The sequence below is a fragment of the Chiloscyllium punctatum genome, chromosome 3 (assembly GCF_047496795.1).
Source record: "Chiloscyllium punctatum isolate Juve2018m chromosome 3, sChiPun1.3, whole genome shotgun sequence".
Taxonomy (NCBI): Eukaryota; Metazoa; Chordata; class Chondrichthyes; order Orectolobiformes; family Hemiscylliidae; genus Chiloscyllium; species Chiloscyllium punctatum.
Window position 1 is genome coordinate 148,338,388 of NC_092741.1, and position 27,650 is coordinate 148,366,037.

At 40.2% G+C, this 27,650-nt stretch overlaps 1 protein-coding gene across 2 annotated transcripts in view; it reads right to left on the minus strand.

Annotated features, from left to right (window-relative positions):
- Positions 1 to 10,221: 10,221 nt before the first annotated feature.
- LOC140466452 (structural maintenance of chromosomes protein 6-like) overlaps positions 10,222 to 27,650 on the minus strand; it is an 84,331-nt gene continuing 66,902 nt past the window's right edge. For both annotated transcript variants that reach the window (XM_072561977.1, XM_072561976.1), the window contains exons 23-27: positions 23,602 to 23,727; positions 19,899 to 20,004; positions 17,887 to 18,039; positions 17,055 to 17,152; positions 10,222 to 12,530 (exon numbers count right to left, since the gene is read on the minus strand). In XM_072561977.1, the coding sequence (XP_072418078.1) occupies positions 12,419 to 12,530; positions 17,055 to 17,152; positions 17,887 to 18,039; positions 19,899 to 20,004; positions 23,602 to 23,727 (595 nt within the window). In that variant the 3' untranslated portion in view covers positions 10,222 to 12,418. The remainder of the gene's footprint in view (positions 12,531 to 17,054; positions 17,153 to 17,886; positions 18,040 to 19,898; positions 20,005 to 23,601; positions 23,728 to 27,650) is intronic.

Consider the following 27,650-nt stretch of genomic DNA (forward strand, 5'->3'; position numbering starts at 1 on the left):
TTTTATCTCTTCATAAAACAAACCCCTCATCTCTGGAATCAATTTAGTGAATCGCCTCTGAACAGTCTTCAATGCAACTATATTCCTCTTCAAGTAAGGGGACCAAAATCGTGCAGCAATATTTCCCTACTTGTATAATCTGTGCCTTGAGCAATTAATGCCAATAAATTCCTTTTGCCTTCCTTATTGCCTACAGAGTCTATGTACTATAGACACACCCAGATCCCTCTGCACAAAAGCACCAAAGGATTCTTTCCACTTAGATAATATATTGCCTTTCTATTCCTTCAACCAAAATTGATAACCTCACACTTATCCTTCATCCGCAAACTTTATCTGCTAAATTTTGGCCCATTCACCTAACCTATCCATATCCACCTATAATTTTTAAAACATTTCTTCATTGCAACTTACTTCCCCACCTATTTTAGAGTCATTGGCAAATTTGGCCATACTACTTTCTGTCCCTTCATTCAAGTTATTAAGCTTGATCATAAATCATTGGGACCCCCCTGTGCAACCCATTAGTTACATCTTGCTGACAAAAAAAATTGCCCCAACTCTCTACATTCTGTTATTGTGAAGGGACAATATCCATGAAAGTCAAATAAAACAAAAACACAGAGAATGCTGGAGAATCTCAGCAGGTCTGGCAGTATCTTTGGAGAGAAAAACGGTTCAGATTTTGAAGGTGAAAATGAGGACTGCAGATGCTGGAGATTAGAGCCAAGATTAGAGTGGTGCTGGAAAAGCACAGCAGGTCAGTCAGCATCGGGAATGATGAAGGGGTCCTGCCCAAAACATCGATTTTCCTGCTCCTCAGATACTGCCTGGCCTGCTGTGCTTTTCCTGCACCACTCTAATCTTGAGTCACATTTTGTGTCTGGCATGACATCTCCAGGATTCCAAACGTTAACTCTGTTTCTCTCTCCACAGAAGCTGCCAGATCTGCTGAATTTCTCCAGCATTTGCTGTGCTTGTTTTAGATTTCCAGCATCCACAGTATTTTGCCTTTATTCCATGAAAGATAATATTGCTAAATTGAACAGGTATAGATTAGCAAAGGAAAGACTTGCTCTCAAGCCAGCCCCTCCCCACCGACAAAAGGTCCAGAACAAGAAAAGGGTTTGTTAAAAGCTCAAGGTGATATTGTGAAAAGAGCAGAACAAATCAACGCCAATGGTGAAGATGGGTGAGACAAAGCTGAGCAGCTGGGGAACGTCACAAGATGACAAAGAGGAATTCATTAAATTGTTCCACATGCCCAACATTTAGAGAGTCGTTTCAGCACAAAAATAACAGTACAGCAAATTCTTTCAGCAAATTACCTTCTCTGCTGTTCTCAAAATAAAAAATGTTGATAAAATTTGGCACTAGAAAAAGCACAGCAGGTCAGGCAACATCTGAGGACCAGGAGAATTGATGTTTGAGGCAGGACCCTTCATCAGGACTCAAAGGGGCACTTGATACAAGTTTGAGCCCTTACGTTACATAGCCTTCTGACACAGGACCAAACTGGTGAACTATTTGCTTTGTTGTTAATTATTAATCTACACAGAAGATTGAGGCTGGATTGCAAAGAGAACACTCTTCAAAAGCAAACATGCGCAAGGTAGTATTGATCATACAGGAGGATTAATCAGAAATCAAATCCACTTCACTCAAGATTGATTACAAGATTACGGTGACCTCACACACAGCAGTGTAGCAGTGTTTCACTCTACAGAGAAATTTTGTTACTTGAAGGCAGCTCCAGAACTCTGCAATTCATCCCGTTTTGCTTATGTTGTAAGTTGATTTTATTTTCTGAGGCAATCCTCAACTGTCCTTTAAACCTGCACATATTTTATCTGAAGAATACTGAAGCAATTTCTCCACCTCTTCATTTACTTTTAAAATGCCTGAAGTCATTAAGGACAAAAGGGTAACGAGGGAGAGAATAGGGCCCCTCAAAGATCAGCAAGGCGGCCTTTGTGTGGAGCTGCAGAAAATGGGGGAGATACTAAATAAGTATTTTGCATCAGTATCTACTGTGGAAAAGGATATGGAAGATATAGACTGTAGGGAAATAGATGGTGACACCTTGCAAAATGTCCATATTTCAGAGGAGGAAGTGCTGGATGTCTTGAAACACATAAAGGTGGATAAATCCCCAGGACCAGATTGGATGTACCCTAGAACTCTGTGGGAAGCTACAGAAGAGATTGCTGGGCCTCTTACTGAGATATTTCTATCATCAATAGTCATAGGTGAGGTGCCGGAAGACTGGAGGTTGGCTAACATGGTGCCACTGTTTAAGAAGGGTGGTAAGGACAAGCCAGGGAACTATAGACCAGTGAGCCTGACGTCAGTGGTGGGCAAGTTGTTGGAGGAATCCTGAGGGACAGGATGTACATGTATTTGGAAAGGCAAGGACTGATTAGGGATAATCAACATGGTTTTGTGCATGGGAAATCATGTCTCACAAACTTGATTGAGTTTTTTGAAGAAGTAACAAAGAGGATTGATGAGGGCAGAGTGGTCGATGTGATCTATATGGATTTCAGCAAGGTGTTCGACAAGGTTCCCCATGGGAGACAGATTAGCAAGGTTAGATCTCATGGAATACAGGGAGAACTAGCCATTTGGATACAGAACTGGTTCCAAGGTAGAAGACAGAGGGTGGTGGCGGAGGGTTGGAGGCGTGTGACCAGTGGAGTACCGCAAGGAGCGGTGCTGGGTCCTCTACTTTTTCTCATTTACATAAATGATTTGGATGTGAGCATAAGAGGTACAGTTCGTAAAGTTTGCAGATGACAACAAAATTGGAGGTATAGTGGACAAAGAAGAGGGTTACCTCAGATTACAACAGGATCTTGACCAGATGGGCCAATGGGCTGAGAAGTGGCAGATGGAGTTTAATTTAGATAAATGCGAGGTGCTGCATTTTGGGAAAGCAAATCTTAACAGGACTTATACACTTAATGGTAAGGTCATGGGGAGTGTTGCTGAACAAAGAGACCTTGGAGTGCAGTTCATAGCTCCTTGAAAGTGGAGTCGCAGGTAGATAGGATAGTGAAGAAGGCGGTTGGAATGCTTTCCTTTATTGGTCAGAGTATTGAGTACAGGAGTTGGGAGGCCATGTTGCAGCTGTACAGGACATTGGTTAAGCCACTGTTGGAATATTGCGTGCAATTCTAGTCTTCTTCCTATCGGAAAGATGTTGTGAAACTTGAAAGAGTTCAGAAAAGATTTACAAGGATGTTGCCAGGATTGGAGGATTTGAGCTACGGGGAGAGGCTGAACAGTCTGGGGCTGTTTTCCCTGGAGTGTTGGAGGCTGAGAGGTGACCTTATAGAGGTTTACAAAATTATGAGGGGCATGGATAGGATAAATAGACAAAGTCTTTTCCCTGGGGTCTGGGAGTCCAGAACTAGAGGGCATAGGTTTAGGATGAGATGGGAAAGATATGAAAAAGACCTACTGGGCAACTTTTTCACACAGAGGGTGGTACGTATATGAAATGAGCTGCCAGAGGTAGTGGTGGAAGCTGGTACAATTGCAATATTTAAAAGGCATTTGGATGGGTATATGAATAGGAAGGGTTGGAGGGATATGGGCCAGGTGCTGGCAGGTGGGACTAGATTGGGTTAGGATATCTGGTCGGCATGGATGGGTTGGACTGAAGGGTCTGTTTCCATGCTGTACATCTCTATGACTCTATAACTCACAAAGCTGTCCACTCCCTCTCCTTATTAACTTTGGTGACTTTCCCCCACCTTATCAATTGTAACAACTTGATTCTCTGCTCAGCCACATCTATACGCTCTCCATGAGCGACGTGTCAGATCCACCTGAACAGCAGCACTTGAAACATCTCCAATAGCGTGAGTCTTGGTTGTTGAAAGGTGGGGGAGAGCAGCAGATTCAGTCTAGTAGAACACCAACAAAGACTATAAATAAAATGTCAAAAGATAGAAGACTAAACAAATAAAAAATACCTGCATATTAAGTCGATACTAAATTCACCCTACAATTTTTTTTGTGTATGTGTGTGGAGGTGGGGGGAGGGAATGTGTTGGGTGGGGCTGATGGGGTTGTGAGTGTCTGTGAGAGAGTGAGAGTGAGAGAGTGTGTGTGTGTATATAGGAATGCTTCCAACACACACACACACACACTTTCTCACAGGCACTCAGAACTTCCCCCTCCCCCAAACACACATGTACAGATACACATACAAGTTTGTGGGGTGAATTTGTACTTGCATAGTTACATTTTACTTTGCTCCAAAAACTGCATGAATCCATGTAAGATCCTGTTCATTGATTGTCTAGATTTGAATAAGTCTAAACATTATGGCATAGACAGCAGCACAGAGGGGTGCTAATATCCAATACATTGTCTGGGCCGACACCAATTGTTAAAGTTCACTTGAGAATGTAACTTTTTTTTTAGAAAGTTTTGTGATTTACATATGAAAAAAGTGAAACTAACATGGTCATTCTAATAGATGAGAGACTTAACAAACAATCAAGGTATTTTTCAATGTATAATTTCAGTTACATCACACTGTAAACTTTTGCTATAAATTCTGTGTCTTACAATCTTATACTCCACAGCTACCTGATGAAGGAGCAGCGCTCAGAAAGCTAGTGCTTCCAATTAAACCTGTTGGATAATAATGTTGTGTGATTTTTAACCAGGAATAGGAAGGGTGAAATCACAATGCTGGGGTTGTACTACAGAGCCAGCAGGAGATAGAGGAAGAGATATGTAGTCAGATTCTGGAAAGTTGTGAAAATAATAGGGTTGTTGCAGTGGGTGATTTTAACTTCCTGCATATTGACTGAGGCCATCTGTAACTGAACAAGGCAAGAATTGGAGAATGTGGATTGGGAGTGGCTATTTAAAGATAAATCCACATCTAACCTTTTAAGGACCAGTTAAACTGCGTGTATATTCTTATGAAAATGAAAGACAGGAATGGCAAGATTCGGGAACGTTGGTTGACGGGAAATTTTGAGGAGAAAGTGAGGACTGCAAACGTTGGAGAGTCAGTGTCAAAAAGTGTGGCGCTGGAAAAACACAGCCAGTCAGGCAGCACCCAAGGAGCAGGAGTGTCGACATTTTGAGCAGAAGCTCTTCATCAGCACACTTTTTGACTCTGAGGGAAAATTATCAGCTTAGTCACAAAAAAGGAAGCATACCTAAGTCTAGGCAACTAAAACTAGACAAAGTCTTTGAAGAATATAGAGAAAGTAGGAAGGAGCTCAAACAGAGAATTAGGAGGGCTAAAAGGGGATAGGAGATGCCCTTGGCCAGCAGGGTTAAGGAGAATCCCAAGGCAATTTATACATATATTGAGAGCAAGAGGGCAGCTAGGGAAAGAGTAGGCTCACTTAAAGATAAAGGAGGGAGGTTATGTGTAGAGCCAGAGGAAATGGGTGTGATCCTTAATGTGTACTTTAAATTGGTATTCACCAATGAGGGACATGAGAGATGTTGAGGTTAGGAAAAGATGTGCGAGCAGGTGAACATAATGAAGGAGGAAGTGTTGGACGTTTTGAAATGTATTAAGGTAGACAAGACCCCAGGGCCAGATGGAATCTATCTCAGGATACTGTTGGGGGGAAAGGAGGAAATAGCTAGGGCCTGAACAGATATCCTTGCATCCTCTTTGGCCTCAGGCGAAGTTCCAGAGGACTGACGAATGGTCAATATTGTTCATTTGTTTAAGAAGGGAAACAGAGATAATCCATTTAATTACAGGCTAGTGAGCCTGACGTTAGTGGTGGGGAAGCTGCAGAAGATAGTGAAAGAAAGGATTTATTCACATTAGGAAGCAAATGGATTTGTTAGTGATAGATAGCATGGGTTTGTGAGAGGAAGGTCATGTCTCACCAACTTGATAGAGTTTTTTGAGGAGGTGACACACTACAGGAAGAACTTGGATGCTTTGAAAAGATGCAGAGAAGGTTTACCAGGATGTTGCCTGGTCTGGAGCATTTTAGTGACGATGAGAGGTTAAATAAACTGGGATTGTTTCATTGGAAGATGGAAACTGAGGGACAACCTGATAGAGGTCTGCAAAATTATGAGAGGTATAGATAGGGTGGATAGTCAGAGGCTTTTTCCCAGGGTGGAAAGGTCAAATACAAAAGGGCATAGGTTCAAGGTGAGAGGGGGAATGTTTATGGGAGAAGTACTGGGAAAATCTTTCATACAGATTGTGGGTGCCCAGAACGCACTGCCAGTAGAGATGGTGGAAGTAGGCACATTCGCAACGTTTAAGACATATCTTGATAGACATAAATGGGAGGAGAACAAAGGGACAGAAACCACATCTGGACAATAAGTAATGGCATTATAAAAGAACAGAAAATCAGTGCATTATTGATGGATCTAAGGGCCTGTACATGTGCTGTATTGCATTGTATATCATCAGTCAAACACAGGCATTCAAAGAAAATTCCTCAACATCTTTAAAATATTTGTTTGCAAGGCTTTAACAAAAAACACGGAGAGATTCCCTGTTGTATCTGATGCCATGGGAGAGAGAGAGGAATGGGGTAAATTTAAAATTAGGATTCCTTTCCCCTTCTTAAGCCTGAGACATTGAGATATTGGTTGATTTACTTCTTTTTCATTTTAGTCCCACCACATATTGAGGTAAACAAAAACATGTTCCTTAAACTCTGGCTTTCAGATCTCCAGTTCTTGAAACAAAGCAACAGCAAAAACCTTTAAAAGAAATCAAACATAGATATTTTATCAAAACATTCAAAATACAGGGGAATTGCTTCATGCCATTATTGACATACACATGCAAACAGGAAATTATGCTAAGAGGGGAAACAAATTATATGTTTTGTTCAATCCAGAGTTGTTATAACTCAGTTCACATGAGTTATAACTGCCTGAATATTATATTTATGGATGTTGCCAGGATTTGAGCTATAGGGGGGGGCTGAATAGGTTGGGGCTGTTGGGTGACCTTATAGAGGTTGATAAAATCATGAAGGGTGGGGGAAATAGTCCAGCATTAGAGGGCATAGGTTTAGGCTGAGAGGGAAAAAAATTAAAAGGGAACTAAGGGACAACGTTTTCATACAGAGGATGGTACATGTATGAAATGAGCTGCCAGAGGAAGTGGTGGAGGCTGGTACAATTGCAACATTTAAAAGACATCCGAATGGGTATATGAATGGGAAGAGTTTTGAGGGATATAGACCAAGTCCTGGCAAATGGGACTACATTAGGTTAGGATGGTGGGCATGGACGAGTTGGACCAAAGTGTCTTTTTCTGTGCTATACATCTCTATGACTCGGAGGTTTGGCAGCATTTGTGGAGATAAATCAGAGTTAACATTTCGGTCCAGTGGTCCTTCCTCAGAACAGTTCTGAAGAAGGGTCACTGGACCCAAAACATCATCTCTGATTCCTCTCCACAGATGCTGCCAGACCTGTTGAGACTTTGTTTTTGTTTCAGATTTCCAGCATGTGCAGTTCTTTCAGTTTTTTTTAGTCCAGCAACAGCTTCCTGAGTGAGCTGGCCCCCTGGTTTTCCTCCTTGCAGGCAAAACATAGGGTTCTTTCTCGCCAGCAACTTAGAAACAGATGCAGCTTGCATTGGAGGCAAAGGTCCTGCTGTCCCTCTGGAAGTCAAACAGCATCTGAGTTGGAATCCCAGAATCGAAGACATAAGCAATTCAACAGGCTCAGCTTTCAGTCATAAGTAATATAAGCATTTCAGATGTCGAGAGCCCACATCAATGGGCTAAGTTGGAAGATGCCAATTAGAGTTCCCATTATAAAGGTGAACATGCAACTTGAAAAGCATTAGCATTTTAACAAAATGACATTTAAGGTTTTCCTTTGTTCAGAGCTGAATAAAGACAGATGACTTGTCTCCAAACCTTTCCTGCTCCTTGGATGCTGCCTGACCTGCTGTGCTTTTCCAGCACCACTCTAATCTTGACTCTGATCTCTAGTATCTGCAGTCCTCACTTTCACCTCCAAACCTTTTTGTGTCAGACCTAGTTGGATTATCTATACACTAGAGTTCAGAAGCTTCTGGAAATATGATGTGACAATGTTAACAATTCTTATGAAGGAGAAAATACACTCTGAGGATAAGCTTACAAATATTGAAGTGGAGAGCAAAAGCTTCTTTAAATATATAAAAGAGGAAGAGAAAGGCTCACATGGACCTAGCCCCTTCAGAAAATGAGGCTGGGAAAACAATAATGGGAACAAGGAAATGGCAGGCAAATTAAATAAATACTTTGTATCAACCTGCATAGTCGAAAATAATAATAGAGCTCCAAAAATAGTGATTAATCAAGGGGCAAAAGAAGGGGACAAAAAATACAATCACTATCGTGAGAGAAAAAGTATGATAGGAACTAATGGGGCTAAAAGTCAATAAATCCCCGGACCTGTTGGATTGCATTCTACAATTTTAGTTATAGAGATAGCAGATGCACTCATAGTAATTTAGATTCTTGAAAAATGCTAGAGTATTGGAAAATAACACTCAAAAAGGGAAGACAAAAAACACAGGCCACTTAGTTTAACATTTATTATTGGTAAAATGTTAGATTCTACTATAAAAGGATGTCATAGCAGAGCATTTCAAAATAACTTCACAAAGGAAGAGGTCCTACCTGACAAGTTTATTAAAACTCTCTGGAGATATCAAACAGGATAAAGAGTTGTAAAATGTTTGCATTTCCAGAAGACATTTGATAAGGTAGCACATGTTAGGCTTGGTACAGTATATTAGCATAATAGTGGATAGACTGGTTAACAAATAAAAGTTGGGATTAGGGAGGCATTTTTAATATGGCACCATGTGAGTGTCAAACATGTCAACACAGGGGCCAGAATTATTTACAATTAACTTGGACAAGGACAACAAACGTATTATCAACAAGGTTGAGGATGATACAAACGTAGGTGGGAAGGCAAATGATAGGGTGACACAATGTGTAGAGGCTATGTAGACAGGCTGTGACTGGTCAAGTGGGAACATAATATAAAGAAGAGCTGAATATTAAGTGAAATGGAAAAAATACTGCAGAAAGCCACAGTTCTGAAACAGAATTATACTGTACTTAGAACTGAGTCACTCCAGTACTTTCTATTTATTGCAGCACTGAAGGAATTGGGGGTCCTCCTGTATAAATCACATGTATAAAAGCCAGCACACAAGTTCAACAGGGTAACAGGGAAGGCAAATGGCATGTTGACTTTTGTTTCAAAGGGAACGTATAAAAATCAGGAAATCTTGCTAACATTTTATGAAGCACACTTCAGACCACATTTAGAAAATTGTGACGTTTTTGTCCCCTAATGCAAGGAAAGATAAACTGGCAAGCAGAATGTCCAGAGAAGATACCCTATGTTGATGCTAGCTATTACAGGATTTTCTTATGAGAGGTCGAACCTGTAGCCGTGCTGGAATTTAGATTTAAAATTATAATTGCAAGAATCTTGGGAGACATGGTAGAGTAATACTGAGAGATTGTTGTCACTTACAGGTGCATCTAAGACCAGAGAGTGCAAATCTCAGAGGAAGGAATTGTCCAGTTAGGACAGAAACGAGGAGGAATTTCTTCTCTCAAGAAGGTGGAGAATCTGTGGAAGGGTCCACTTCTGCTCCCATGTGCTGTTTTGCAGTGTAGCAAGGCTGTCCATTTTTAAAAGAAACAGAATTTAAAAACACTAAAATGCTAAAGAGAGCAATTTCTTAGGGATCTCTCTTTTGGGTGAGGAGGAGGAAACTCCAGTAGTTAAACTAAAAAAGATATATATCCACTTATTTGTTCTACCATACATGGACATGTTTCACACTTCTCTATGTAATCATGGAAGTAGTCATGTTCAGTGAGCACCTGTAAGTTGAGGGATTTTGAGCAACTTTCTAAGTACACATGTAAGCAAGATAGAATTAAGTAATGCTATCTTTGTGTTCTAGCATTGTAAACGTATGATCTAACATTCTAACCAACTGAAGTGCCTTTCGGATTTTACAATGTGTTTCACTGTTAACGTATGACTTATAATAAAGCCGGTTAAAAGGGATTTTGTTATGGAGTGTTTTTTATTGAAAGATTCCAAACCAAATTGCAAACATCAAGTTGGTAAAAAACTACATTTTTATAAATTAATCCAACATGCACAACTTTACCTCACTTGAGAAAAGCTTTGTGATGTTTGATGCATAGAATTAAGAATACAGAAGGTACAACTGTTTATTAGGATTGATACAGTTCAGGAGGCCAATCAGCCCATCATCCTGGTTCTTTGTTTTTTCTCTCTCCTAGGTACAGATATCCAAATTAATCCAATTTCCTTGCTCTTTTTCCATTGCCTATAAATATTTTCCCTTGAAATACCTAAATTCCCTTGAAATCTTAGATCTTTCTTCTGAATTTGCTTCCACTACACTTTCAGGCAGTGCATATAAGATGACAATTACTTATTTCATAATGTTACCCTAATTCTCCTGTCAAGAACCTGAAATCTGTATACTATGGTTAGCAACTCTACCACCTTCAAAGTTGCTCCTTATTTACCCAATCAAAATTGTACACGACTTTGAAAACCTCAAAATTTTCTCATCGTCTTTCTTATTACAACAACAAACAACTTTCCTGGCAACACGTGGAGAGAAAGCAGAGTTAATGGTTTGAATCCAATGGATTTGAAATGTTAACTGTTTTCTCTGCATAGATGTTGCCAAACCTACTGAGTTTCTCCAGCAATTTCTGTTTTTGTTTCAGATTTCCAGCATCTGCAGTTCTGTGTTTTATTTAACTAATTTTTCTGTTCTCTTCAGTTTTGCAACATTCCTGGTAGATTCTGACAAGACTCTTCTGCATTGTCTTGAAAACTTTAATGTTCCTTGAAAAGTTTAGTGCTCAGAATTGAGCACAATACTCCTGCTATAACCTAATATCTGGCAATGTTTGTGCATAATTTACTTGGCTTTTTAATCCATTTCTTTATTAATAAAATCAAGGATCTCATTTACCTCTATGATAACAATCTTTTCATCTGGTCCTAGCACCCTCAAAGATTTGTGTATGTACAACCTCAGGTCTCTACTTTTGCTGCTCCTGTTAAACCATTATATTTATATTGCCTTTGATTTCTCATTTGAAACTCTTACAACAAACAATTTCATCCGCTTGACTACCTTTTTCAGCAGTCTGTCTAATGTTCCCCTTAACTTCTACATCTTCATTGTTTACATGTGCAATCTGCAATTTTCACATTATTGATATATATATATATATCTCAGAAAGAGCAGTGATTCTAAAATGGGATCTATATGGTATCAATGCTGCATACCCACTTCCAGTATGAAAAAAACTTCTGTTTACTATTCTCTGCTTTCAGTCCTTTAAGTCATTTTGTATTTGTGTTGCCACTGACTTGACAGGCTTTAATTTAAAGTACATTATGTGGTACTTCATCATGTAAAATAATATGAACCACATCAATCAAATTCATTAATCCACTCCATTACTTAAAATAATTTGATCAAGTTAATCAAAGAGGATCTGTCAACAGCATTTTTTTTGAGATTTTCAATTTATTAGCTTATGCTTGCAAATGCCAATTTATTTTCTCCCAGATTAGAGAGTTTCTACAACTTTCCTCACCAATTATGTTGGGCTGACTGGCCAACAGTTCCTGGGTTTATTCCTTGTCCCTTTTTGAAACAGAGGTACAAATTTGCAAATGCTCCAACAAAAGCAAGTTCCACACAGTGCTTCCAGACTGTAATAAAAAACACAAACATGGAAGAAAGGACAACAAAAGCACCAAGTTTTCAAACTTCGCCCATGAATATTTTGTAAACTACAGAGAATTAAAAAGTCATTGCAAAAGATTTATTCATTAATAATTTATAACTTTCAACTTAACATCCTCATATTTTGCAACCAATACACAGAAGTTAAAACCTTAAAAATTACAATTGTATTTTATTGTACATTTAATATTGAAACTTACAAATGTTATATTTTCACTAGGTTTCACCAAGACGACATTCGTTTATCTGTTTAGACAAAAGATTACAAAGCTTACCAAACCTTTCCCTTCAGGTGGTAACTATAAAAAATAATTTTGGTAGAAATGTATATTTGATGCAGTCATACATGTAATAGTTATGGCTTTTATGAACATGAATGCATAGGTCATGGATACATTATAAATTAAAAGGTGCTACAAACAGAACATGGAAATGGTTAAAATAAAATGGTTACAACCTGAAACAAACAGTGGCTGGATATGTTTCAATGTGAAAAATCTTGCAACATACACCAGTTCAGTTTTAAAAGAACAAGCGCATTTATAAGTTTCTTTTAAATGAATGTCCTTTCACATAAAACCATTAAGCTCTCTTTATAATATACATAATAGCCATTTAATCATCAGAGTCTTCAGCGTGATCTCGTGAACGGAAAGGTAGTGTGGTCTGTCCTCTTTCAGGATCATGCATACGAAGGATTCTAATTAAGCGACTGGAAGGCAAAGAACTGAAACAAAATAAAAATACATAGTTATTGAAACCGTACTCCAAGAGTATAAAGCAATTTCCTTTAATTAATGTTGCCATTGTCATCTTCATAACCTTTCCACTCTTCACTGTTGATAAACTGATCTCATGCAACACTTTGTTCGCATTACCCAATCCTACACAAAGGCCCACTTACCCATCACCATTCTCCCTAAGGGTCTACATTATTTTCTGGTATTTAATTTTAAAATTATTTTGCATGTCTTTAAATTCTTTTTGGTGTGGAATCGATAGTATCTCAATGATTCTGATCTCCTGTTATGATACAAAGCTGATATTAAGAACGTTGCCCTATGAAACATTAGGAAAATCTAAACAGAATGAATTAATCTAAGTTGTGCTTCCTCAAGAAGCTGGAGCAGTGACAGAACAAAAAGTTCCTAAAAACTGCAGGATGTTAACCAATATAAATAATGCTGACTATGGAAATCATTTCTCAGAATGAAAAGGATCCAAATGTAAGCAGTATTTAGATGTTTACAGAAGGGGGCCAAGTGAATATCTATGAATCTATGAGTTTGAGGTTAATGGAATCAAAGCAAATTTGACTGGAAGCAAACTTGCACAGTATCTGATCATTCCCTTCTCTGCATTTAAAGATCGATCAATAATTGCTAAACCAATTGCTAGTACTCAATGTATAAATAAGCATTGTTTTATTTAACCCCTTCACACTGTTACTCAATGATGTGGGGAGCTTTTAGGCTTGAGTCACCATGGCAAAGGCAGTGGTATTGTTTGTTAATGCAGTGATAAGTAAATGGATTTGTAACTGCAAAGCCACATGAGAAATTATTCATGTAGCATTTAAATCAAAAGGTTCTTTTGAAAGGAACTTGAAACTAAAAGTGGTTCCCATCTTAAAGATCTACAAGAATGTGCTGAAACCTCTGCAAATTGAAGGAGGAAGTTTAACAAATTTGCCCACTAGCTAAGCATTAATGGTTTAATTTTTTTTCTCTGACATCTTCAACCTCTCCTTGCAGCAGGCCACTGTCCCTGCCTGTTTCAAGAGGGCCAACATCATCCCTGTGCCTGAGAAGGCTCCTGCAGCATGTCTCAATGACTACCACCCAGTGGCCCCAATTTCGGTGGTCATGAAGTGCTTTGAAAGGCTGGTCGTGGCATTAATCAACTCCAGTGTCCCCACTACTCTTGACCCACTCCAATTTGCTTATCGGACCAGCAGGTTCATGTCAGATGCCATATCACTTGCCCTTCACTCCTCCCAAGAACATCTTGATACCAAGAACAGCTATGTAAGAATCCTACTCACTGACTAGGGTTCAGCCTTCAACACTATTATCCCCTCGAGACAGACTACTAAACTTAGTAATCTCGGATTAATGTCCACTCTCCGCAACTGGACCTTCAGGTTCCTGATCCACAGGCCACAATCAGTGAATATTGGGGACAATATTTCATCTTCACTAACACTCAACACTGGAACTCCCCCCAGGGTGCATACTCAGCCCCGTACTGTACTCACTGTATACCCATGGCTGTGTCACCAAATACCAGACTAATGCCATTTACAAATTCGCTGACATCCCCATAATCGGTCGAACCTCAGATGGTGACAAAACAGACTACAGACGGGAGGTGGAAGTCCTGGAAAAATGGTGCACTGAGAACAACCTAGCTCTCAATGCCGGCAAAACCAAGGAACTCATTATTGACTTTCGGTGGGACGTTACTCATGTCCCCCTACACATTAACAACACAGAAATGGAATGAGTGGAGAGTGTCAAGCTCCTGGGAGCGATCATCAACGACAAGCTTTCTTGGATTCTTCATGTGGACGCACTGGTCACAAAGGCCCAACAATGTCTCTTCTTGCTCAGGCAGCTGAGGAAGTTTGGCATGATGGCAAATACTCTTGCCAACTTTTATAGGTGTGCCATGGAGAGCATTCTGTCTGGATGTATCACTACCTGGTATGGCAACTGTACCATTCAAGATCAGAGACGGTTACAGAGAGTCGTGAACCTGGCCTGGACAATCACAAAGGCCAACCGCCCACCTACAGAATCCATCTACCAGGCCCACTGTCAAGGAAAGGCCGCCAGCATTCTCAAATATCCATCCCACCCTGGCAATGTTTTTCTACAACCTCTACCATCGGGGAGAAGATACAGAAGCCTGAACACACGCACTAGCCGGTTTCGAACCAGTTTCTACCCTACTGTTGTTAGAATACTGAATGGACTCAAAGATTCTTAGCATTCGCCTGTACCTGTGTTTTAGTTTTTGCCGCTGTTTATCTATTATTTACTTATCTGTGCTACTTAACTCTGATCTGTCTGTACTGCTCGCTACACAAAACTTTTCACTGTGCTTTGGTACACGTGACAATAACTTCAATTCAATTCTTTTATGTTGATTATTGAGCTCCTAGGCCAACCAAACCAATTCCTGGGATTACAGGACTGACATATGAGTAGAGAGTAGATCAGTTAGTACTATAGTCACTGGATTTCATAAAGATGAAGGAGAGAATCTCACAGGAACCTATGAGAATCTAACATGACTAGACATAGTAAATGCAGAAAAGATGTTCCTAATGACCGGGATCACAGTTTAACATTACGGGTCAGCCATTTGGGACTAAGATAAGGAGAAATTTCTTCACCTACAGAGCGATGAGGTGGTGGAAATTTCTGCCACAGTATGTAGTTGAAGCTAAAACATTGCATGTTTTCCTGGTGCAGTTAGATATAGTTCTTGGTGTTAAAGGGATCAAAAGATCTGGGGAGAAAGCAGGAGCAGGGTACTGAGTTAGATGATCGGTCATGATCATCCTGAATGGTGGAACAGACAATAATAACTGAATAGCTCACTGTTGCTCCTATTTTCTATGGCACAAACTCCATACAGTTGAAACATGGATACAAACATTATGGTTATTTATACTGAATGCAAATTTATAACTAGAGTTCAAAAGAGGTGCAACTGTCTCAGACGTTGTGAGACAATACTGCCCCTTTAACAAGGTTATTTTGTCCTTGGTTTTTCCAAGAGGGGTTGTAAAGGCAGAAGTGCTGATTGGTCTGGAAGTGGCTACTTTAAATAATGACAGGGCAGTAGTCAATTCTCCCAGTTCAGGGGTTTCTTTCTAGTTTGTTTTGTTTTAGCAGGCAATCAGAAACTACTGATAGCACAGAAGCTGTTACTGTGAAAGAAAGGTTTCATGCTTCAACAGATGTTTCTTGCCTGGTTCTTCTCTCTGCAATCTCTTCTGCCTGTAAGAACCGGAGTTTGAATTTACCATTTGTCAAGGGGTGTGTTTTTGGGATGTTAAGGGTATTGGAACAGCTCCTTTGTTAAGGTGTGATTTTGAGTTGTTTGGATTTCCAAATAGTTAAGTTAATTTAAATTATTTTATTTGTTTGTGTTTCAACCATAGTTGTGTAAATAAATTGTTTTGCTTAAGCAGAGTGGTTTGACCTGCTGCATCACTCCTGGAATATCCACTTTACATCTGCCTTTAAAATTAGAAAAAGTTAAGGTCTGGGCAACCTTCTTAAAGAGTTTTCAGGGGATCTGGACAGGTCCACAACAATCTTCGCAACTCATGCTTTTGATAGTTGTTTGACCCATAATAGGTCTGCAACAGAAAAGCCACTTTATGGCAGCATAAAATGACACAGAGATAGATTAAGTGAATGGACAAAACTTTACAAATTGATTTCAATGTAAGAAAATATTAGATTGCCACTTCACTTTACGAAGGGACAACGCTCCGAAAGATTGTGATTTCAAATAAACTTGCTCGGACAATAACCTGGTGTCGTCTGACTTCTGACCTTGTCCACTCCAGTCAAGCACCAGTAGCTCCACATCAGGATCTCTCAGGATATTATAGTAAAATCCACACAAAGAACCAACAAACAACATATCTACCGCAACCAGTCCTGATCAAAGAAAACCACTATAACTCATTGTGGTTGAAATAGTGCAAATAGTGCCGTCAGTTAACACATATAACATAAGGGTTTTGATGAATGACATGGAAACCACCTAGTTAAGTTGAATTGCCCCTTCAGGAAGCCTGTCACATTACTGAAAATTCTCACTTCTTTTAAAAAAAAGCTTTAAGCTATTTTCAAATATTAAAGAAGAATAGTAGACAGAAACCTTCTCAATTGGATGTGGAGCTCTATGACTTGAGAGCAAATTCCGAATATTAATTAGAGCCATACTGTCCAGAAGTGGTATTAGAAAACACATTTACAATGAAGGATGGTAAGAGTTTTGGAATGCTTTCTTACAATCAAAACTAATGCAAGGTGAATTGCAAACTTTAGACCTGAAATTCTTTAAAAAGACAAGATGTGGAAATGGGTCACAGTTCACGTGATGGAGCAAACTCAAAGGGCCAAATGACACATGCACCAATCAAGTAGCAAAAATGACAACTTCTATTAGACATTAATTACTTTAAATGAAAATATGCAAATTAATGCATGAATAGAATATATACCTCATGTTTTGTGGTGTAAGAAAGATGAACTGGCGATAACGCTGAGAACTTGCCACTTTGAGCATCATGTCCATAGAAATTCTCCGATTAACCATATCCTGCAATTGAACGGGAATCCTTTCATTTTCTATGGTCAAATGTATTTCACTGAAAACTGAATGAAGTAACTAATTTGCTTTAATCTAAGTTAATTATACTTAAAAATCTAGGTTTACGCCACACAGCAAAGATAAGGTACACTCAACCGCTTAATAAACTACAGATAGGTTGACTTTAAAGAGTAAAAGCAAAAGCAAACATTGCTGCTCCTGCGCTAGAATCTCAGATCCCAAGAGATCATGTCCAAACCAGAACTGATGGCAAAGAAAGTTGCATTTATAGCACAATCAGGTAAATGTCAAATTGTAAATCTTTACAACAAGTGCCAATAGCAGACCGTTCGAGTGGGAGAAAAGCTTGGTAATGATGTAATAGAAAGAAAATTAGAACCTCTACTATCAGCATTCCCGGCTTCGGGGTACAAAATACACGTAAAAGTATAGGTTGCTACGACATCGCCTGAATCTTTTGTAGGCTAGTAGGGTTATTTGGATGAATGGCTGGTGTGGATGAACGTGTTAACAGCATCAGATCCAGCTTGATTCAGGACCCATGTCCTTCTGGCAGAGATAGCAAAGCCAGTGGCCTCAGACATGCATTCAGGCAACCAACTCAAAAAGAACAAACAAACAGTCACAATACAGTGAGTTAGTTCCTAATTTAAATTTGTTAGTTGCAATAAATGTTACTGTTTCACAGTTGAAAGATTAACTGAGCCTAGGCATAAGCATACCATATAAACATCAAACTCATCCAAACAACGGAAAGGAGACTCCATGGTGTCCCATAGCGAAAGAATAAAACACACAGTTGAAAATGAGCGTTCGCCACCAGAAAGGGACCTCATATCACTGAGTGCTGCCTTGTCTCCCTCCCCGGGTTGAACCTTTAATAAGAAAAGAGATTTTCAATTGGGTCAAATACCAATAATGCAGCAAAAAAATTACTAGAAGAGAAACAATTTAATTCTACATGAACCCTTGCAAGCTACTCAAAATTTGAGCAAAATGGATAACAAAAGTACACCAAGCAACATAACTTGCAGAGGAATATATATTAATGCACCAAAAAATACTTCAATTTGCTTGATGTTTCAAAGATGGCTGTTTAGTTAAGAGGATCAATATTAATTTCAAAATTCTACAGGGGAGTTGCAAATGTAAATCTTCATAAACGAGCAAAAATCATAGGAATAGTTTCAGATTTGTTATATTAGTACTGTCATGTGGCTTTTCATTGGCTAAATTAATTTCACTACTAATACTTATACTACACTTACATATGCAGAATGTTAAAAGGTAACATTTAAGTGTTGCTGCTCATTGTTTATTTAACTTTTGCATTTCAACAAAATGCATTTACGCCTGACTAAATTTTTTGCTTATTAATAATTTGTTTTATTCATTATTATTATTTTTGTTCTTCCTTTTGTGTTTTGTCAACTTCACTCCAAATGTGTTCAAAAACAGAACATTTACATTTGGTTCTGCATTGCATTAAACATTTTACACTACCAGCTATTTTACCTGGGCTGTATTTTGTCTCAGTTAGGTCTGGCTAATGACTAAAAAAGCTCTTAACAATCCATCTACATCATTCCCTTAGCTTCAAAATTAGGAACCTCAGATTTCATGAATTTTGAATGGAAATATAGGGCACAAGTACTGTGCACAGTTTTGGTCGCCCTATTTTAGGAAGAATATTAAACTGGAGAGGGTTCAGAAAAGATTTACCAGGATGTTGTCAGGAATGGAGGATTTGAGTTATAAAAACAGGTTGGATAACCTCAGACCCTTTTCCCCCTGGAGCGTAGAAGGTTGAGGGGTGAGGGGTGACCTTAAAAAAAAAGTTCATAACATCATGAGGGGCATAGCTAAGGAGAACAACAAAGGTCTTCTTCGTAAGGTGGGGAAATTCAAAATTAGGACACATGTTTTTGAGACAAGAGTCATTAGTGTGGGGAATGAATTGCCAGAGGAAGTGGTGGATGCAGGTACACATTTAAAATACATTTCAATAAGTACAATTCGTTTGGAGGGATATGGGCCAAAAGCAAACAGGAGGGACTAGTTTAGTTTGGGAACATGGTCAACATGGACAAGTTAGACCGTAAGGTCTGTTTCCATGCTGTATGGCTTTATGACATCCATGATTCTTTAAGATAGAGCATTGCTCTATCAGCTTCTCTTTTTCCTTAAATTGAACTGTCCCAGAGATACTTGGGCTAATAATCACGATTATTGATGTTTTTTACACTCCAGTGGATGGAAGGAGGACAACAATGGTCTCATGTCAGATGATACATTTTACTAGTTCAGATCCAAAACAAAGGATGCTTGGATTTTTCAATGGTATAAAATTCCAATCAACACCCTTGGTAAGGGGTAAATGTAGGGGAATGGGTCTGGGTGGGTTGCTCTTTGGAGTCGGTGTGGACTTGTTGGGCCGAAGGGCCTGTTTCTATATTGTAGGGAATAGAATCTAATCTAAAAAAATTAGACCATTAATAAATCTGTTGTTTGCATATGAAAGATGTCCCCAAGACAACACACAAGGAAAATCTTTATTTCTTTTCAAATGTATGGCTAAGCCAAAATTCAGACATCATGAAGGATTTTGAAAAGTTGAAACGCTAACTGTAATCTTCAATATTTCTGAACACTATGTAACTATTTATTCCAGATTTATGGAGTTATCTTCTCTTATATTCATACAAAAAATCAGAATATGTTGTAAATAACTCACAGCAATTGAAAGTGTCGCATTCTTATGATCAAAACTCATTTTCCCATGGTAACCACGCTGGGACAGCATTGAATCAAAATAATACTTGCAGCGAAGAGAAATGTACCTATTTAATTCAAGCATAAATGAAAACAATGTTACTCATATTTACATAATACAGCAGATGCAATATGCAATGAAGGCTTACCAGTTTCATTTCTTGAATGGCAAGCTTGACATATAAAGAAAGGTTGAATCGGTTAGGATTGTATTAACTGGAGTTCAAAAGAATGAGTGGGGATCTCACAGAAACCTAGAAATTTCTAACATGTAAGACCTTTAGGGGAGCCCAGAACCAGGAGTCATGGTAAGAGTATAGAGACCGTTTAGGACTGAGATGAGGAGAAATTTCTTCAGTCAAACAGTGATGAGCCTGTGGAATTTACCACTACAGGAAATAGTTGAGGCCAAAACATTGTATGGTTTTCAAGGAGTTGGATAGAGCACTTGGGTTGAAGTGATCAAAGGATATATGTGGAAAGGCATCAGGATACAGATGTGGATGATCAGCCGCGATTGTCATGAATCAGGTTCGAAGGTTCACAATGGCCTACTCCTACTGCTATCATCTATGTTGGGATAATTTCCCATGCTGTATAATTCTAAATTTATTAGCGGAATCTACATTTTAACATCCGGTGGGAATCGAGCATTAGACTGGGTTTTCTCGATTATGGTTCAACAACATTATCAGTCCACCTTTGTCTCTCCATCAGCGGCTAGGGTGGGGTTGAGCTGACAGTCAAATGTCAAGTTGATGGCAGAGGCTGAGGATTACAACTTTGATCTTACCAGTGTTTAGCTAGAGGAAACTGCAGCTCATCCAAGACAGGATGCAGAATAAACTTTTGCACAGCAAAGATAGTGGAAGTAATAGGAAGCAGATAGATGTAAGGTAACAGGCGCATGCATTTGTATACGGGGGATATTGCCATTAAAAGAAAACATTAGCTTGAGTTTTACATGCTTTCACAATAAATACAAAATAAGGAATAAATACATTTGGACCAAACAATGGTTAGAGCACTGTCACGTATTGAATTGTATTACAGAAATTATGCTGAAGAGATGGGCAGTGCAGATTCATGAGATGGTGTCCAAAATTAGGTATTACAGTTATAGTACACACTTGAAAATGAGGCTGTATTCACTGTTCAATAAGCAAAGATTAATATTAAGTATGAAGAATGCTAGAAACATTAGGTCAGTCCTAAACAGGAACATCTGAACATTCACCTTTAAAGACAGCATAAACATTACTAAATAATGACTCAAAATGACAATCCACCCCATGAATATATTGTAACGCATCGACACATTTTGTATGAAAACACATGATCATGTTTTTGAAGAATACTTGAGTTTGGAATTGAAGAATACATAAATAAAAAATGCTCCAAGAAACAAGATTTTGTACTTGCCTGCTGGCAATATAAATCTGCTACTCAACTAAGCAGAGCAATAAGTGCAGACTGCTGGACTAGGTTAACACTATGACATCTTGTTCAATATGATGAATGAGCAAGGATTGAGATGCCATTGCAATTATGACAAACAACAGGAGTTAAGGAACTAAAACAGATGAATGAACTTTAGGAATGCCTGGGGAATGGTCAAGGGTTTTAAATGTGACTTGAAACATCATTACAAAATGAATTCTCTGAGGTCAACAGTGAGGTTTACACACAATATGCAAATGATGATGGCGATACTATTCAGGCAGAGAGAGCCACAGTAATTACAAGAAACATTAATCCAGTGAAAAATCTTTTAGTTGTTAACTCATTCAATTGCACTGTGTTGAACAGCAGGTGCATTTGCACAATGAATGGAGTGAATTAATTCAAATTCTACCTAGATGAATGGCTCCCAGTCTTTTCAGTTTCAAGGCCCACTTCAGTGAAACAAACAATGAGGTCATCGTGCGGCCCACATATGGAGAGGAAGCCTGGTTGCTGGACACAGCAGCTGTCCTCAACCATGCAGGGCTCAAGTGAAATGGTAAGCTGAATTCTCCCCCTGGACTCAGCTCTAACCAAAGGGGTGGCACTACATACTGCAGCTCCAACACTCACCACATTCTCAGCTCCACACTGGCTCAACCCAGACTGCCACAGTAGCAGCAGCACACAATCCGATTGGCTCAGCCAAGCAAAGGTCAAAGGTACCAGTCGCATCAGTACCATGCAAAATGACAGCACTATACAACTGAGAACTGGCCCACGCCTCCACCCTGCGTACTGAGTCACAGAATTATACAGTATGGAAACAGACCTTTTGGTCCAACTCATTCATGCCAACCAGATATCCAAAACAAACCCCAGTTGCCAGCATTTGGCCCATAATATCTTTAAACCTTTTCTGTTCATGTATCCATCCAGATGCCTTTTAAAAATGTTGTAATTTTACTACTTTCCACCACTTCCTCTGGCAGCTCGTTCCTTATGTGAACCACTCTCTGAATGAAAAAGTTACCCCTTAGATCCCTTTTAAATCTTTTCCCTCTCACCTTAAACCTAGGCCCTATAATTTTGGATTCCCCTAATCTGGGAAAAATATGTTGGCTATTCACTCTATCCATGCCCCTCATCATTTTATAAACTTCAGCGAAAAATGGCCTAGCCTGTTCAGTGCCTCCCTGTATCTCTAACTCTCTAATCCTGGCAACATCCTTGAAAGTCTTCTACCCTTTCAAGTTTAACAACATCTTTCCTACAGCAGGGAGACCAGAACTGAACGTAATATTCTATAAGTAGCCTCACCACTGTCCTGTATAGCTTTAACATAATGTCCTAACTACGATACTCAATGAAGTGAACAATGAAGACAGGTGTGGCAAATACCTTCTTCACCACCCCGTGCATTTGTAAGATAAAGTGAAATAATTTTTACCATTGAGCAGGTTGTGTCTGCTCACTCTGTCCAAAATATCTGTTGAGACTACATAATTTAAATATTTCACAAAGGATCCTGATAGATTTGTGGTAACATTAGACAATGTATGATCAAATTGGAAAATGGACTTAAGACACAGAACAACCATGACCTAACTAAATGGTGAGAATTTGAGAAACTGTATGGCCTACTAATGCTCGTGTTCCCAAATGTACATCAAAACAAGAAATCAATATAAAATATGTAGTGCAAAACAATTATAATACACATCAACTCAAATATTCCAATTTCAGCATGACAACCAAGGAATAAAAATGCTGACAGTGGAAATAAATAGCAGGTTCACAGGTGAAATGTTAACCTAGTCAGTTTTCTGTACAAATGCTGACAGACTTGTTATGTATTTCCAGACTTCTTAGAACAGATTCTGGAAATGCCATTTTGAATGTGGTACATCTAAAACTAGCACAACAGTAAGCTTTCATCAAAGGTAGGTAGTTCTCATACACTGCACCTCCCTGGGAATGTAGAAGAAAACGGTGCATTATTGTGAAATAAGTGGATCAGGTGCATGCAGCACACACAAAGTCCAGCTTTAGTCCACAGTTTCCTTGGATCAGCACATGCACCATAAAGATAGATGCATAATATGCCTTGGTAATATATTTGTGCAGAACTGTCAATTCAGACAAATAAAACTGTGGCATGCCTGAGTAGTGCAAGTATCAACCTGGTGGCCTTAGTGGAACAGCATAAATTAATAAATTACCTCCTGAATATTTTATATGCTTTGTGCCTTTCCTCCATTATTTTATCAAGCAGCTGCATAAACTTCTTCAAATTCTTAATCTGGCTTTTGACATTCTTGTATGTTTCCAAAACATCAAAGTACTGCCTGTTCAAAATAACAATAAGAAATTAAGTCAATACACGCGAAACATAAAATCTTTAAGAATATAAGTTTATTTGAACATGAACCAGAACACAGAAAACAATAAGCAATCTATGCAAGTTCAAGTGATTTAAATTCATGAACATACAAAATCGACCAAAAATCATCTTGCAATTAAAACAGCCATTGCAACTTCAAATTCAAACACTGACTTGCGAATATTTGTCAACATTAACTTCAGTTTTATGTTATACAAACACTGGTGTTGAGTAAAGCTTCGGCCCTAAAATATGAACATTATCAGTCTGGATTAGATTTTATTACTTGAAATTCTGCAGAAAACATTCCTTTGCTTCTGCAATCTTTCAATCATTTTCCCTGATTCAAGTCCCTAACAATTTGGTAATTTGGTCATAGGCTCTACTGACATTTTGAGACTTGTACACGATTTTCTTTTCAAAAAAAAAGCTTAGCCTATACAAACTACCTCTCCCAGCAGGTCACCAATATCAAACACTGACAGTTATGCAATTCTATAGTTTTGCTCTATAACCATAAACTCTGTTGTAATATCTGAAACTGTGCCAACCATTTTTGCGCATGAAAATATCTGACAACAGCAATGAGATAATGATCAATCTGCTCTCATTAGTGGAGAAATTAATATTAGCCTGAAACCAAGAAGTACTCCATTATTCTTAAATGGTCCACCAAAGGAGGAAGATGGAACTTAGATTAAGTTTGGTAAAGAAACCACCTATAACAATGTAGAATCACCTCAGTACTGCAATGAAATATCAACTGGATCATGAGTTCAAGCTTCTGGAATAGAACTTGAACTTGACTACCTGCCCCAAAAGGTGCAAATAATGTCACTGAACTACACATGATGTAACATCCATTGGGTAAGCATTAGCTTTCGAGTGAAGGGAGCAGATTTAGAGGTTTTCTTTACATTTGCATCTTGAGCCAGGGGCGGGGATGGGCGGGGGGGGGCGGGGGTGCGGTAGTAAAGAGGCTAAATACTGTTGTGGTTCTGTCCGCCGAGCAGGGAATTTCTGGTGCAGACGTTTCGTCCCCTGTCTAGGTGACATCCCCAGTGCTTGGGAGCCTCCTGGGAAGCGCTTCTGTGATCTTTCCCCCAGCATTTGTAGTGGTTTGAATCTGCCGCTTCCGGTTGTCAATTCCAGCTGTCCACTGTAGTGGTCGGTATATAGGGTCCAGGTCAATGTGCTTATTGATTGAATCTATGGATGAGTGCCAAGCCTCTAGGAATTCCCTAGCTGTTCTCTGTTTGGCTTGGCCTATAATAGTACTACAACACACTGCAGTACACCAGAACTGCAAAAAGAGGAAGAAGAACACCTACACAATGTATTCGCCAAAAACGGATACCCTGCAATTTCATCAACAGATGCCTAAGGGAAAGACAACAGAACGAGGACATGCCACAACCCAAAGGACTAGCCACACTACCATACATCAAGAGCATTTCTGAACTGACAGCCAGACTACTGCGACCACTAGGACTCATAACAGCACACAAACCAACAGCCCCACTCAGACAACAACTCACCAGGACAAAGGATCCAATCCCCAGCATGAGCAAAACCAATGTAGTGTACAAAATCCCATGCAAGGACTGCACAAAACACTACATAAGACAAACAGGAAGACAGCTAACGATCCACATCCATGAACACCAACTAGCCACGAAACGACACAACCAGCTCTCCTTAGTATCCACACACGCAGAGGACAAGCAACATGAGTTCAACTGGGACAACACTACTATTATAGGTCAAGCCAAACAGAGCTGAAAATGTGTTGCTGGAAAAGCACAGGTCAGGCAACGTCCAAGGAGCAAGAGAATCGACGTTTCGGGCATAAGCACTTCTTCAGGAATGAGGAAAGTGTGTCTAGCAGGCTAAGATAAAAGGTAGGGAGGAGGGAGTTGGGGGACGGGCGTTGGAAATGCAATAGGTGGAAGGTCAAGGTGAGGGTGATAGCGGAGAGGTCAGGAAGAAGATTGCAGGTTAGGAAGGTGGTGCTGAGTTCAAGGGCTGGGACTGAGACAAGGTGGGGGGGAAATGAGGAAACTGGAGAAATCTGAGTTCATCCCTTGTTGTTGGAGGGTTCCTAGGCGGAAGATGAGGCGCCCTTCCTCCAACTGTCGTGTTGCCATTGTCTGGCGATGGAGGAGTCCAAGGACCTGTATGTCTTTAGTGGAGTGGGAGGGTGGGGGGGGGGGGGGGGGGGGTTGAAGTGTTGAGCCACGGGGCGGTTGGGTTGGTTGGTGGGGTGTCCCAGAGGTGTCCTCTGAAACGTTCTGCAAGTAGGCGGCCTGTCCCCCCAATATAGAAGGGGCCACATCGGGTGCAGCGGATGCAATAAATGATGTGTGTGGAGGTGCAGGTGAATTTCTGGCGGATATGGAAGGATCCCTTGGGGCCTTGGAGGGAAGTAAGGTGGGAGGTGTGGGCGCAGGTTTTGCATTTCTTGCAGTTGCAGGGGAAGGTGCCGGAAGTGGAGGTTGGGTTGGTGGGGGGTGTGGACCTGACGAGGGAGTCAGGGAGGGAGTGGTCTTTTCGGAACGCTGATAGGGGAGGGGAGGGAAATATATCCCTGGTGGTGGGGTCCATTTGGAGGTGGCGGAAATGACGACGGATGATACACTGTATATGGAGGTTGGTGGGGTGGTAGGTGAGGACCAATGGGGTTCTGTCCTGGTGGCGATTGGAGGGGCGGGGCTCAAGGGCGGAGGAGTGGGAAGTGGAGGAGATGCGGTGGAGGGCATCATCAATCACGTCTGGGGGGAAAATGCGGTCTTTGAAGAAGGAGGCCATCTGGGTTGTACGGTATTGGAACTGGTCCTCCTGGGAGCAGATGCGGCGGAGACGAAGGAATTGGGAATATGGGATGACATTTTTAACACGTATTCACCCCGTGGCTCAACACTTCAACCCCCCCCTCCCACTCCACCAAGGACATGCAGGTCCTTGGACTCCTCCATCGCTGGACCATAGCAACACGACAGCTGGAGGATGAGCGCCTCATCTTCCGCCTAGGAACCCTCCAACCACAAGGGATGAACTCAGCTTTCTCCAGTTTCCTCATTTCACCTCCCCCCACCTTGTCTTAGTCAAATCCCTCAAACTCAGCACCGCCTTCCAAACCTGCAATCTTCTTCCTGACCTCTCCGCTCCCACCCCCACCCCCACTCCAGCCTATCAACCTCACCTTGACCTCCTTCCACCTATCGCATTTCCAACACCCCTCCCCCAAGTCCCTCCTCCCTACCTTTTAATCTTAGCCTGCTGGACACACTTTCCTCATTCCTGAAGGGTTCATGCCCGAAACGTCGATTCTCCTGCTCCTTGGACACTGCCTGACCTGCTGCGCTTTTCCAGCAACACATTTTCAGCTCTGATCTCCAGCATCTGCAGTCCTCATTTTCTCCAAGCCAAACAGAGAACAGCCAGTGAATTCCTAGAGGCTTGGCACTCATCCACAGATTCAATCAATAAGCACATTAACCTGGACCCTATATACCGACCTCTGCAGCAGACAGCTGGAACTGACAACCGGACGCGGCAGATTCAAACCACTACAAATGCTGGAGGAAAGATCACAGAAGCGCTTCACAGGAGGCTCCCAAGCACTGAGGATGTCACCCTAGACAGGGGACAAAACGTCTGCACCAGAAATTCCCAGCTCGGCGAACAGAACCACAACAAGCACCGAGCTATAAATCTTCGCACAAACTTTGAAGGCTAAATAATGTCAACACCAAAAAGAAATTCCCCCAATACCAAGCTTATACTAAAGACACCGCGAACATTAATCACCTGCATCTTGGAAATTGTAATACTAATATACTTAGCTATATCAGTGTCTTGTAACATATCAAATAAAACTACAAAAGA